Below are 13,005 nucleotides of genomic sequence, written 5' to 3' on the forward strand. Positions count from 1 at the left end.
CACCAAATGCAGTCAATGGCCTTCCAAAGTTATAAATATGTCTATACAAAGTTAAAAATTTATCCATTGATGTTGTCTTAGTTAAATCAAGACACTGACTTTATCAACACCCTATCTATTACTTTGTTGTCAAGGTGCTATTCATAAAATAACATTTTATCTATGTTTATATTTCGATTTTTCCTGTAATACTAGATAGTTTTTTTTTCGGACTACTCTAATGCTATTGTCCGCAGCTGGCCTTTAGAGCTTCACCGGACGTTAGGGGGCTAGTGCAGATGGCACTCCAAACTCGCGGAAGGACTTATGGAGCGGCTGAAGGCCAACTCCTGCCTGACGGATACGACTTTAGTCTGAGGGCACCACTAGGGGTTCGAACCTCGGCTCAGGCCGTCGTAATTTCGATCCCCGTTTGAATTGGACGGGGGATCGATCGGCGGGGTACTAGATAGTATTCGCTTTTAAAAAGCTGGAACTAATTGAGAAGTATTTTATGTAGGGGATATGGATCCTATAGTGTGGTTGATGTAGAGATATTTTTACCTATACGATAGGTAAAAATATCTCTACATCAACCACACTATAGGATCCATATGCCCTACATAAAATGTATGCATATATTATTCAAATGATTGTTAATCATAAAAACATTTGTTGGTCGATTTAAAATAAATAAATTGTAATTGTTTATATTTGTATACCTGTCTTAAATTAAGTAAAGTATATAAGTAATTTACTGTATCATATACGGCCCTGTGTACGCATAAAGCTATCCTGCTTTTTAGTACACAATTGCATAATTTTAATTGTCAGTCATTGTTATTTTTACTAATAAATAAATAAATAAAATTACCTACATCTTTAGAAGTATAGGGAAATTAAAAACATTATCTAGGTTTTAAAAACTCTAATTTTAGCTGTAGTAGCGGTAGATACAAAGTTAAATAATATTCGTCATTTTATAAAATATTGAATGATTATGTATAAATTATATTGTAATATTTATTTCTCTCTGCCATAACTATTACATATTAGTTTATTAATTGCATTTTTTACTGTAAATCGTTATAACGTATTTATTATCATATTTTGTATTTGAAAAACAGTTATATTGTTTCATAAGTTATTAACATACGTGTCAGTAACACCGTATATATAGATTTCATGCATTCGGATAATCAGTATCGATATTTAACATCCCACACGGTATAGAATTTACAAAATGATACCTACTGTCGATCAGACAATAATACGGGGATAATTCCCTCAGGTTACGAATTTAGGAGAAATTGTAGGGCTTGCATGCTTCCCGCAAGTTGTTATCTCTGCCTGCATAGGTATTAATATTTTATTTTGCAAAAAACCATATAGCACTACGGCAATATAGCTAACGGTTAATATCCATTTACGGTTCTTTATTAATTGTCGATAAATCTGTATATTTTTAGGATTTTATGTTATCAGTAAGTAGTGACTACTATTAAAATCTATAATCTAAGGGGATTATAGACCTCATGTTTTGATATAAAATATCCAAATACTCTTTCGATTTAAAGTACAAATGCGTAAATGTGTTAGGTTAGGTTAGTTTATTATTTAACATTTATAATATTATTTAATTTCACGTTCAGAAAGCATTGTCAAGTGGCGATGTTCATACGCTAATTTTGACATTATATATATTTCGCCGAAAATCAACGTCATAAAAATATTTTTTTATCAAGAAAATCCACAAAACGTACCTAGTATGTATATAGGTGACGTATCTGTTTCATGAACATCAAAAGATTTGCCACCGCTGGGCATGGCGGCTAAGAAGTGACGTGAAATTTCTCGTGTTTTCGGTAAATACCGGGCCGAATATTCAGAGATGCGCCGAGAGCGATGCAAATTGCGTCGCCTGTTATCGATACACTTTATCCTGGGTACTTTTGTGCATATTTTACATATATTTACGGGGATGCAGCCGATAGTCAGTGTAGGCGGATCCACCGGTCGCATGCTAATGCATGCGGTAAACTGTTGGGCGCGCAGATAGGCACATGCTTAAATCTTTAATAAGCACGCCCTCTGTTTGTTTGAATACAAATAGATTTTAAATAAACATTAAATATATTATTTATTTTAAGAAACATCATTTAATCTTCTTAAAATTTTTGGTTTCATGATTATTTTACTTAACAAAAAAATCAAACTAATTGTTTTTTCACATCAAACAATGCGTCTAATAACTATAAAGGTCGTCTTATATTAATTGGCAGGTAGAAAACAAATAAGAAACCATAAAGATCAGTACCGCGTCTCGCTCACTAATCTCTGACACCATAACATAATTGTGCACAGTCCCGAGGGTATAGCGGCTCTCTGCGGTCACGAACATCTCTAAACATAGAGTCTAGCCCTAAACGATGCCACCATATCCGTCCGACGACACCATCCACTCATAAGTTGATGTAGCTTTTGCTCACGGCGCCGATTTAACATAAATATGTAATCCTTAAACCTTAAAATGTAATAATACTTTAAAAACTGTTTGCTGCTATGACATTGTTAAGATTTAGAATATTTCAATTATATTTTAGATTTATAGAAACATGCATCAAAAATTACTTACTGCAAAATAATATAAGTATATGATAGATTTTTATGATTTTTCTTTAATCTTTTTTATAATAAGAGTCCATATTAATTAATATTCCTGTCATGTTACGGATTACGGGTTACCATAGTTGATTTGGATAATGTATAAATTCGCAGTAAAATTATATAAAATATAGGTATAAAGTAATAAAAGGAGTGATTTAAACATTTTGAAGGCAAGCGACTCGAATGATTGATGTTCGTGAAATTACACTGTTTCCAAAACGAATACCACGCATCGTCATTTTTCAGAGTCAAAAGAAAGGTGTAGGTACATTTGAGGTCAAAGTATTTTTAATTCGATCTATATTTTTATAATTATGAAGGGGAATTTCATTAACTTAATATGTTTCGTCTTTCACAACAATTGTTTCTACTTTAAGCGGATGTCTTTTGTACGGTGAATACTGAGTACGGAGAACTCATCACAGCCTCTAGCGTTACTGCTCATTAAATATTATTGTAAAAATAAAACATAAGTTATTGAAATAATTATTTTATATAATACAATATTACATATTATATTATATTATATTACCTATATTATAGATAACTATGTTTTTTCGTTATTCTATCTGTACCCAGAAATCATCTTTAGATGTAATAATAAAAATATACTCAAATACTACATGAGTATATCTTTGTAACATATTATCTTTCTCCGCTAACAGGAAATATAAATAAATTATATTTACTACCTCTGCGAAGTGTATACCACTCTATGCGAAGAATTAAAAGCAAGAAAAATGGGTAACATTTGTTACAATCAACACATAATTTCCATATTAATAATATCTGTAATGCATTGCTAGTGCTAGTTTTACCGTATTTTTTTGTGTACGACATAATGTGAACTATCACATTACAACAACTAGATTGATGCTTATTTTATATGATTTAGTAAGGTTACTTATTCTAACTATGTTTGATGTTAGTTTTGTAATATATCATTCAAATTAGTTGTAAGGTATATATAAAATAGTAATATGAACTGTTATTAAAATATTACGAGTATGATAATGTAATAATTACTAACGTTTTTAATTAATATTTGTATAAAATTATCACATTTATTTATATTTTTACAAAGTGCGTTATCTATTTATATAATAATACTACAATATAATATAACTTTAGTACATAATGAGTATGTTACACTATTCGTAACATATTTAACAATCACTCTAAACATTTTTATATTGTACCGGGAACCGAACCTGTGACCATGAGACAGGTTGTATCCGTTATACCATAAAAATCGTTAAAATTTGAAATTATATTTAATATTTATATTTTTTATTACAAAACGGGCACCTCTATAGCAGGTTGTTGATATAGCCTGAAGGTTTAGCGGCAATTGGCCAGTCATTTAGCTCGAATTTGTAATCTATGAAAAATATCTTTGTTCAGTAATAAGCATTGAATGGCTGTAGGCTAGTTAGTGTGAAGTTAATTAAAGTTTTGTATGAAATAATATTATGAAATACATGATGGCTTCGGTGGTCTAGCGGTTTAAACACCGATTCGCCTCCGATTGTCTCGGGTTCAATTCCTTGCACGGTACGAATGTTTTCATGATTATTGTATAAAGTATTATATTATTATAAAGTTTTTAACATAACATATGATTAATACCAGTATTTTTCTGTTAAAAAACACTCATTTAATGTTCAATTGATAAGAATTCATATTATAATATTTGTAACGATTATATATTTTTACTATTATTCTATAAATGTGGATCATTTTTCAACTGTTGATCTACATGAAAACATGTATTATTTGTTATTAATCTAGTAGTGAACCGTAATCAATTATCAAAACTTGACTAATCGACTACCATACTAAACCGACGCACTGTCATTTCTCTTCGCTTAATCGATTACTTCAAATATAAACTCTAGGGGGTCCTCTAGCGCAAGGCACTGAACAGCTACAGTCAGGACTTTTTGTTAAAATAAATATAAATCTTTTTAATCGGTTTTGTTCCTATTTATACCAAATCACAGAGTGTGTGTATTTTAAACAAAACGGATAACAGTAATTTAAAATAATATTATATGTCCAGCAGACACAAACGTAGGTCAGTATAATTATACAGTTTATAATAATAGCTACAAATTCTAATATTTCCGTTATAAATTATCACAATTCAGTAGGTAATAAATTCACTGGGAATTTGTACAGTTACAACCACAATGTAAATGTTTCGATCGATCCGACGTTTTTCTCATGCATTCTTAATTTCTGAACAATAAATTTTATTAACACACACATCACAATTTATTTCCTCAAGAGGTACGGTCGTACAAACAACGTTAATTGCTGCTTCTCTTACGTAAAGATACGTGGGCGTCTCGAGTGGTGCCTTTCTATGCATGTTTCTTACAAGGCGGACGGCACCCTCGTTTGGAACTTTGGATACAAAGAAAAGATTGAGTCATCATAACAAATGCGCAGCCTCTCCTCACAGAGGGCAGGGAACTCTCTACAATCGGTCCCTTCTTATCTGTGACGGCTTCGATCATTGTATCTCGAATTCTTCGTGCTTCAGAGCACCGATGACGAAATACTGGTCCGTTTTAGTCTTTTACTTCTCTGCCTTTGTTGACTTGTCGAGTTCTTTCCGTATGCTTTTTGTAAACGTTCACCGGCTACATTTATAAAGCTCGCCTCTGGATTCATAAATCTTATCTAATATATCGCATCAACGGAGACTAAACTACTAAACACTGACTTCGTTTTAGGCGTCCACTAAAAAACGTTGACAGATTTGGTCTATAAAAAACTCAATAATATAATGTTACTTTAACATAAACCACATGAAGAAAAACTATCGGTCCTTCATTAATGATATTGAACTGTGTAATTATATTCACAGATAATCAATCTTTGCAAAATACTCCAACAAAAAGTCATCAAAAATATACATAAAGCGGCGAGTTAAAAACGATAGTCTAAGAAGTAAAAATGAATTACGAAAAGTGAATTAAAGTGGGCCCATTAATCATATTGATGAATGCATCGAAAACTTACCTTTCTGCATATTCCACTCAGTTCTGTATGCTATATAACGACTGATAAGTATCACAAATTATGTACATAAAACAAAGTCTTTAGCTGAGCAAATAAAACGATCTAATGCAACAAAATCACCTAATATTTTTTTTACAAAATTTGTCATGAATTAATTAGAAAATACCTAGTTACCTTGTTTCTCGCACATTTAATATGTTCACCCTAATTTTGTGGCCAACACACGTGCGCAACATAGTCCTAAATAACCTCTACCGGTATGTAAGAAACAGGACTTTTCGTTATTCGTTACTGTTCTCTGTGACGTACATTTCGTCGACGCCACTGACCGGCTGCATTTTTAGAATTATTAATTGATTCTTGTTTTTCTACATATGTTTTAAGGTAGTCGATTGTATGCCTGTCTCATAAATAAAACAATATCTACTCTCCCTTGTGACTGTTTTATTAAAAACGTTTTGTTATCCAAAATTTGCATTTCATACTTCTATATATTCAGAATATAAAGTGTATATTATGTAATTATAATATAACTACTAAATATCTCCACATAAGTTCATTAAAATTTGGAATATGGGATATATCAGTGAAATTGCTGGGTATTGTAATAGAAAATATTTATATCGTAGACAAAACCCAAGTGCCAGCCCTAGTGATGGAGGTGTTCATACAGTCGCTAACTTCTTGCTCATATAAGGAGGTGGTTCGAATCCTCATCTTTACTTTTTAAGTTATAGAAAGATAAAGGTATACTTTATAATTATTTGTTAAATCAAATCTAACAAATTACTGGATTTGGAAGTTATAGGGATTTTTAGTATATTTTTTTATAATAAGCTTTAACTAAAATTATTCTAAAATGATAACAGGAAAAGGTGTGGAAGCACAAGTGATAGATAGTCATTACCAATGACATATGAATATATGAATGATATATGAATTTTTTTCGCTTTCGATATGTTCTTTTAACATTTATCTCTGAGAAATAATATTAATAACATATTTTTTTTAATTTTCAGGTGCAAGTTATAATTCTGGACAAAAATGACAGCCCACCAGAATTCAAGAATATACCAACGGCATATCTTGCTTCTGAAGACCTAGCACCAGGTCAGCGCATTGCTACTATCGTGGCTGAAGACCCAGACACTATCGGAAGTATTGTATACAGTATCCAGACAGAAGAACCGGTGCCTTTTATATTGGATTCTAAAACTGGATTGCTTACGCTTAAAGATCCTTTGGATAGAGAAACTATATCAGAATACGAAATTTTAGTGAGAGCTGATGACGGAGTACAATTTACAGATGTCTCTATAATAGTGCAAGTAAGTCAATTATTGGTTTTCAATTGAGAGTTTCTGCATACTAAATAATAATAGTTTAACATTTACTTTCATTTCCTTCTAAAATTCTGTCTCACAGGTTATAAAATAATATAATAGTCTATTCTTTTAATATTCCAGAATAGCTTGTAATAAATATTTTTTGGTGAGGTACTGATTGTTAAGGTTAAATCATTCCTTTGTGATTTATTTTGAGCATTAAATTGCTCTGGATGACATACAGGCTTTGATAACACACATTTCAAGGTCCATTGTGTTTTGTATAACACAATGGACCTTCTAATTAATTCCAGATTTTCGACATTTATAGTACTTTAATTACGAATTACAAATTTACATAAGTACAATGTTAACTAATTTTTTAAAACTCATGCAGTTATATAAAAAACAAATTTGTATGTAATGCGACTATTCGGCGGGTTTCTTCGAAGCTAATAAAATAAATAATAATTATGCGCAAAATAATTCAATTATAATGAATACTTTCAGGTGACGGACACAAATGATAACCCGCCAACATTCAAAGAGAACGCATACTCCTTTAATATACCTGAAAATGCTGCCAGAGGTTCAATAGTCGGCACAGTGGCAGCTATAGATCTAGATTCTGGCCCCAATGCACAGCTGACGTACACTCTCATATCGGATTGGGCCAATGATGTATTTTCATTGAATCCGCAAACCGGAGTATTCACGTTGACAACGCGATTAGACTATGAAGAGGTAAGTTAGTTCATTCAAATATTACATTAATAAAAATTGCATATGACTGTATGCGCTATTACGTAATATTAATGTTCACGATACATGATGGAATATTTATAAAACCAATTTATTCATAAGTAAATATATATTAGCTGATTTAGTTATTTAAAAAGTAATCATATATAAAACAGAGGAAATTGTAGAATTACTAGATATTCGGATCTAAATTATTTTCGCATATCATAATAGATTTACTATTAGTTCTGACAAGGCAACTCTGTGAAGTAATTATAATTGTTTAGACTGTTATAAAGTTATCTGGCTGATCTCTGTTAGTCATACTTATTCTATGAGATCTTGTAATTTTGTTGATTTATTCGTGTGGTCTAGGTGCACGAAATACTTTTATTTTAATATAAATGAAAACGATTATTATATACTGCTAAATATTGTTCTTACGTTATGTTTAATTGTTACAATTTTTTATATGGAACCTTTTCTTTATAATGCTATATACAAGAATTCATATATTATCATATTTCTAAAATACACATACAAGAACTAGTGGTTATTTATAAGAAATAAGTTAATAGTTATAGATAATGTTGTGAACCTACTGCCAAACGGTATCAGAGTAAAGATTCCAGTGCGTTGCTTAAAAATTATTCTTGTTATATATACATGTACATACACACATAAATCGATTTTTACAATCTTGCATCGTTACTATGTAACAGTGAAAAATATAATATAAAAGCTGCTTTTACAAGAGCAAGTGGAAGTTATTTTTAGAGTAGGTAGGTAGGTATTCACGTCCGCCTGACGCTGCCCCCGAGTGCTTCGGGCCATACATTGCGGTCGAAAGAATTATCTTAACATAGATCTAAAGGGGCGTTGACCGTTGTAGACATAAAGCTGCTCTACTGAACGACGACGATGGTTCTTATCATTACAAAAGTCCTAAAGTTGTTATTAATACTATTGGAATTATAGGTCCTCTTTTTATTTGTATTCGCATTATTTAAAATCGATTTAATAGAATAAGGTTATGGGGTTATGAACAAATATATAACATATATCAACGTCTTAATATTACTCCTAATCTGAATATTAGAGAATTATATTATTAACTTGAAAGTAAGAGAAATGTATGGTTATGTTTTTTGTTGCAATATTTACTAATCACACCACAAACTATTCGATATAATAGTGGACAATGAATGCGAAGTTCAATTGTCACAATCAGAATTTCTATGAAAGAGGAAGCTGTAAACCACCATTTAAAATACTAACAAATATATATATATGAATGATTTATGAAAGTAAATATTTGAATTTTAGATTAAAAAAAATAGAATATTCGTAATTGGTCATTTTAATTACTAATTATAATATTTCTCTGAAAAAAACATATAAACGTGATTTTAACAGAAATAAGGTTTAAAAATATACTTACGTTTTACATTTATTATTTCTGTTTTTATGGAAACAAAGTCATAAAACCTCAGATATAAAAATGCGAGTATATGTATGTATGTATGTATGTATATTCATTCGTCAACCCGAAACCTTTTGGGCGCAGATATTATATACAAGTTAGTAAAATTTATTACTAGCCGTGTAAAATATTGCATGTTGTAGACAAGATGCGCAATTTCGAAACAAAGGGCTGTGTTGGCCCTGAGCGGGATTTTAATACAAGACGACCACTATGTGAAAAGATTAAGAACCCATTTATGTGAAATACACCGTTCTTTATGAGATTATATACCCAACTTCACTTTAGGTGGTATTCCCATCATCTGTACCTATAGTTACATATAGTTATTGTCTTATATACTCATAACAGTCTAAATCAATTCACACCACGCCATCTAGTTATTATGTCTGCCTACAGTAATTTTATATAAACAAGTAAATGTAAAATAATTTTTATGCTATATTATAATATATGAAAATACATATATGTATTAAAAACTGCCAGATGTAGTAATTGACTACCGACTTAATTTTGTGGATATTGTGGATGAAGATGGAATGATATGTATGGTATTGACCCTTATGGTGACGATGAATTAGTTTTTTTAACCAAGATTTTTAAGCTTAGATTGTTCATTAAAACAATGAACGATTATTATTTAATATTATATAAATTATTATTAAATTGCGTGTCCTTCAGCTGCTCTATTTTAGGTATTTCATAATAAGCGTGAGCAAAGATAATTTTTATCATTGAGTTATTGGCTTAATTGTACCATCGTTGTATTTAGAATTCTTATGATTATTCTGTTTCTCATATATAATTCATGATTGAGCCACTGTGTAATATTCTCATTCCTAGCAGTCTAACATTTGACGGTTTATAATCCCATACACTTCTTATGTGCACTTTCAGTGTACTGTTCACTACCTTACCACATTATAGTAGTAGGTACCTACTCATCTATGGAGCTGTAACTTCGCAAACGTCGTTAAATTCTTGTGGCCATAAATCAGAACTCAGAAACGTTTTGTGTGTAGACAAAGTAGAAACTTATGTTTACAGATTTTTTTGCCATAACTAAACATCCATCTTGTCAAATGAATTAAATATATAATATATTTGACAAGATGGAAGTTAAATTATTAATTACCTATTCTGCTATGTAATGGCATACTCATTATTGTAATATTTAACATTTTATAATTTATAAACCTCTCTTTGAGATTCAGTCAGTGACCGATGTGTCTCATTCGAGACTCATCAAGTCGACCAAACCTAATTAGTAAAACAATTCCTCGCGTACATTCGTTTGCCCGACCGCCTGCCAATTCCGCGTACTGCACTAGAGAGCTGCTAATTTCATCCCGGTATAGTTTTTTCGCGTCGCGCATCATATTCGGCATTTGGCCGCTCGATCCGCCATCGAAATTAAGGCTTGAACAATGTCTTACAAAGCGGCCGTCCGCAAAACATCTCCGGGCCGGATTCCGCGACTACTGCTTGTTTTTTTAATGGCTATCTCGCTTCATGATTCGCGAATGAGAAGCTCGTCATAGCTGGGAAGTTTTACAGTCCTATTACATGGAAAATCTGAATAGCAGCATCATTGGCCTAATGTTATTGCTTCTACTGTCGAGAATGTTTTGTGAAATATATATATGTATCTATCTACATTAGTGTACGTATATATTTAAATGTAAATTGGAGTACTAGACAAAAAGCGTAACACAAGCATAATATTTTTTATACAATTGGTATAGAAAACAAGTGGGCCGTCCCCTTGATGTAAGAAAATGGTAACCATTGCTGACGTGCATAAGTTGCAAATAATATCCTATATGAATAAACTTTGCCTTTTCTACAAATAAACGGAACCCCGTTTTGTTACCACTAACGTAAAAGTAAAGTCTAACAAAATACATAATAAGCTCGTGCAGCCCTATTATATTGTGTTCATATATACTTTTTACTAATTTTTACATTAAACGTGTTTCAGACGCAACACTACATTTTAGTGGCTCAAGCTCAAGACAATGGACATCCATCCCTTTCTGGAACTGTCACGGTTTACGTAAATGTAATTGATCTCAATGACAATGCTCCCATTTTTGATCCAATGAGTTTTTCCAATGAAATATTAGAAGACGTACCAATCGGATCATCTGTTGTGACAATCAGTGCAACAGACATGGATTCAGGTATATCATTATTTAATACTAATAATTGGTACATACATAAGAAGTTATCATACATGTAACACATTTCTTACTTGTATTTAAAAACTAAAATAATAAGATATGTATTATGTTAATGCAGCTAAAAGGTATCTATAGTTCTTGTAAGTATATACCGATATATATATATGTATATATATATATATATATATATATATATATATATATAAACACCTCTTTGGGCACTTTGTTGATCACGCGACAACCTAAACACTTGCCGATTCCACCTTTTGCACTGAATAACTTGACCTCTATCGCGTATATCTCAGGCGGTATGGCAACGTCGCATTCTATTTTGCGATGCGGCCATATATATTCGTCGATAGTACGATATACTCGACACTTTTTTTACTAATAATTCGTGACTGAATGGCTCCGAACGGCTAAATTTTTGGTATACACAAAGACTTTTTGGCTCTGAATATATTCCAAAAATCAATTAATTATGTTGATCACTTTATATACTCGTCCTTACTGCGATACTTACTTTCATCCGAATATATATAGATACCGTAACGGTCTATCAATTATGACTTTATTAATTTACTAATGTAGATATTTTATATTCGCAATGCTCCATACATGCAAGCTCCAGCAACGGTGGAGGCAGGGTCCCCCCTGCACCGTACACCGCACCCCGCGCACACAAACAAATTAGATATTTTTTGAATACACAAAGACTTTTTGGCTCTGTATATATATTTCAAAAATCAGTTAATTGTGTTGATCACTTTATATACTGGTCCTTACTGCGATACTTATTTTAATCCGAATATATATAGATACCGTAACGGTCTATCAATTATGAATTTACTAATCTAGATATTTTATATTCGCAATGCTCCATACATGCAAGCTCCAGCAACGGTGGAGGCAGGGGGGAGCACCGTACACCGCACCCCGCGCACACAAACAAATTAGAATAAATTAAATTCATAAGATTATTCATATATTTCGACTGCCTCGGTGGTCACACCGCTTTACATCCGATGGTCGCGGGTTCGATTTCTCGCACGATGCAAACATTTGTACTCATCGGTCATCGATTGTTTTCATCGGTCTGGGTGTTTTATATGTATATTATATATGTATTTACAAAATAAAAATATCTATTTATATCAGTTCAGTATCAGTCTGTGTTAATTGTCCAGGGTTATTTATTATATTTTTATAAACGGTTATCTTTTTCCATCGCACCGCTCGCTATCGACAGTGAATTCATAGAAATGTCACTCTAAAAACAAAAATAGTTTTGTGTTTTGTATTTCAAATACTAAATGCAAAATAGGTATTTTCAAAATACTTTTTAAAAATTAAGTACCTTTTGAATTTTTGTCCAAACCTCAGATATTTTATTTATTTTAGGTATATCAATCATTACATAGTAATATAAAAACAAAGTCGCTGTCGCATCTAACAGTACATAAACAAAGAAAGAAGACTTTGGCTCTGATACCGTAACGGCCTATGAATTATGAATTTATTATACCTAATCTAGATATTTTATATTCGCAATGCTACGTACATTGTAATATCCGCCTCCATTCATTGTAACGGTGGA

At 31.6% G+C, this 13,005-nt stretch overlaps 1 protein-coding gene across 1 annotated transcript in view; it reads left to right on the forward strand.

The window, feature by feature from the left end:
• LOC131841963 (cadherin-related tumor suppressor) overlaps window positions 1–13,005 on the forward strand; it is a 136,572-nt gene that overhangs the window by 101,669 nt on the left and 21,898 nt on the right. The window contains exons 3-5 of the mRNA XM_059190379.1: window positions 6,696–7,004; window positions 7,512–7,745; window positions 11,207–11,408. Of these exons, the coding sequence (XP_059046362.1) occupies window positions 6,696–7,004; window positions 7,512–7,745; window positions 11,207–11,408 (745 nt within the window). The remainder of the gene's footprint in view (window positions 1–6,695; window positions 7,005–7,511; window positions 7,746–11,206; window positions 11,409–13,005) is intronic.

This window comes from Achroia grisella, unplaced genomic scaffold, assembly GCF_030625045.1.
Source record: "Achroia grisella isolate CSIRO2021 unplaced genomic scaffold, CSIRO_AGI_Agris_v1 utg204, whole genome shotgun sequence".
Taxonomy (NCBI): domain Eukaryota; kingdom Metazoa; phylum Arthropoda; class Insecta; order Lepidoptera; family Pyralidae; genus Achroia; species Achroia grisella.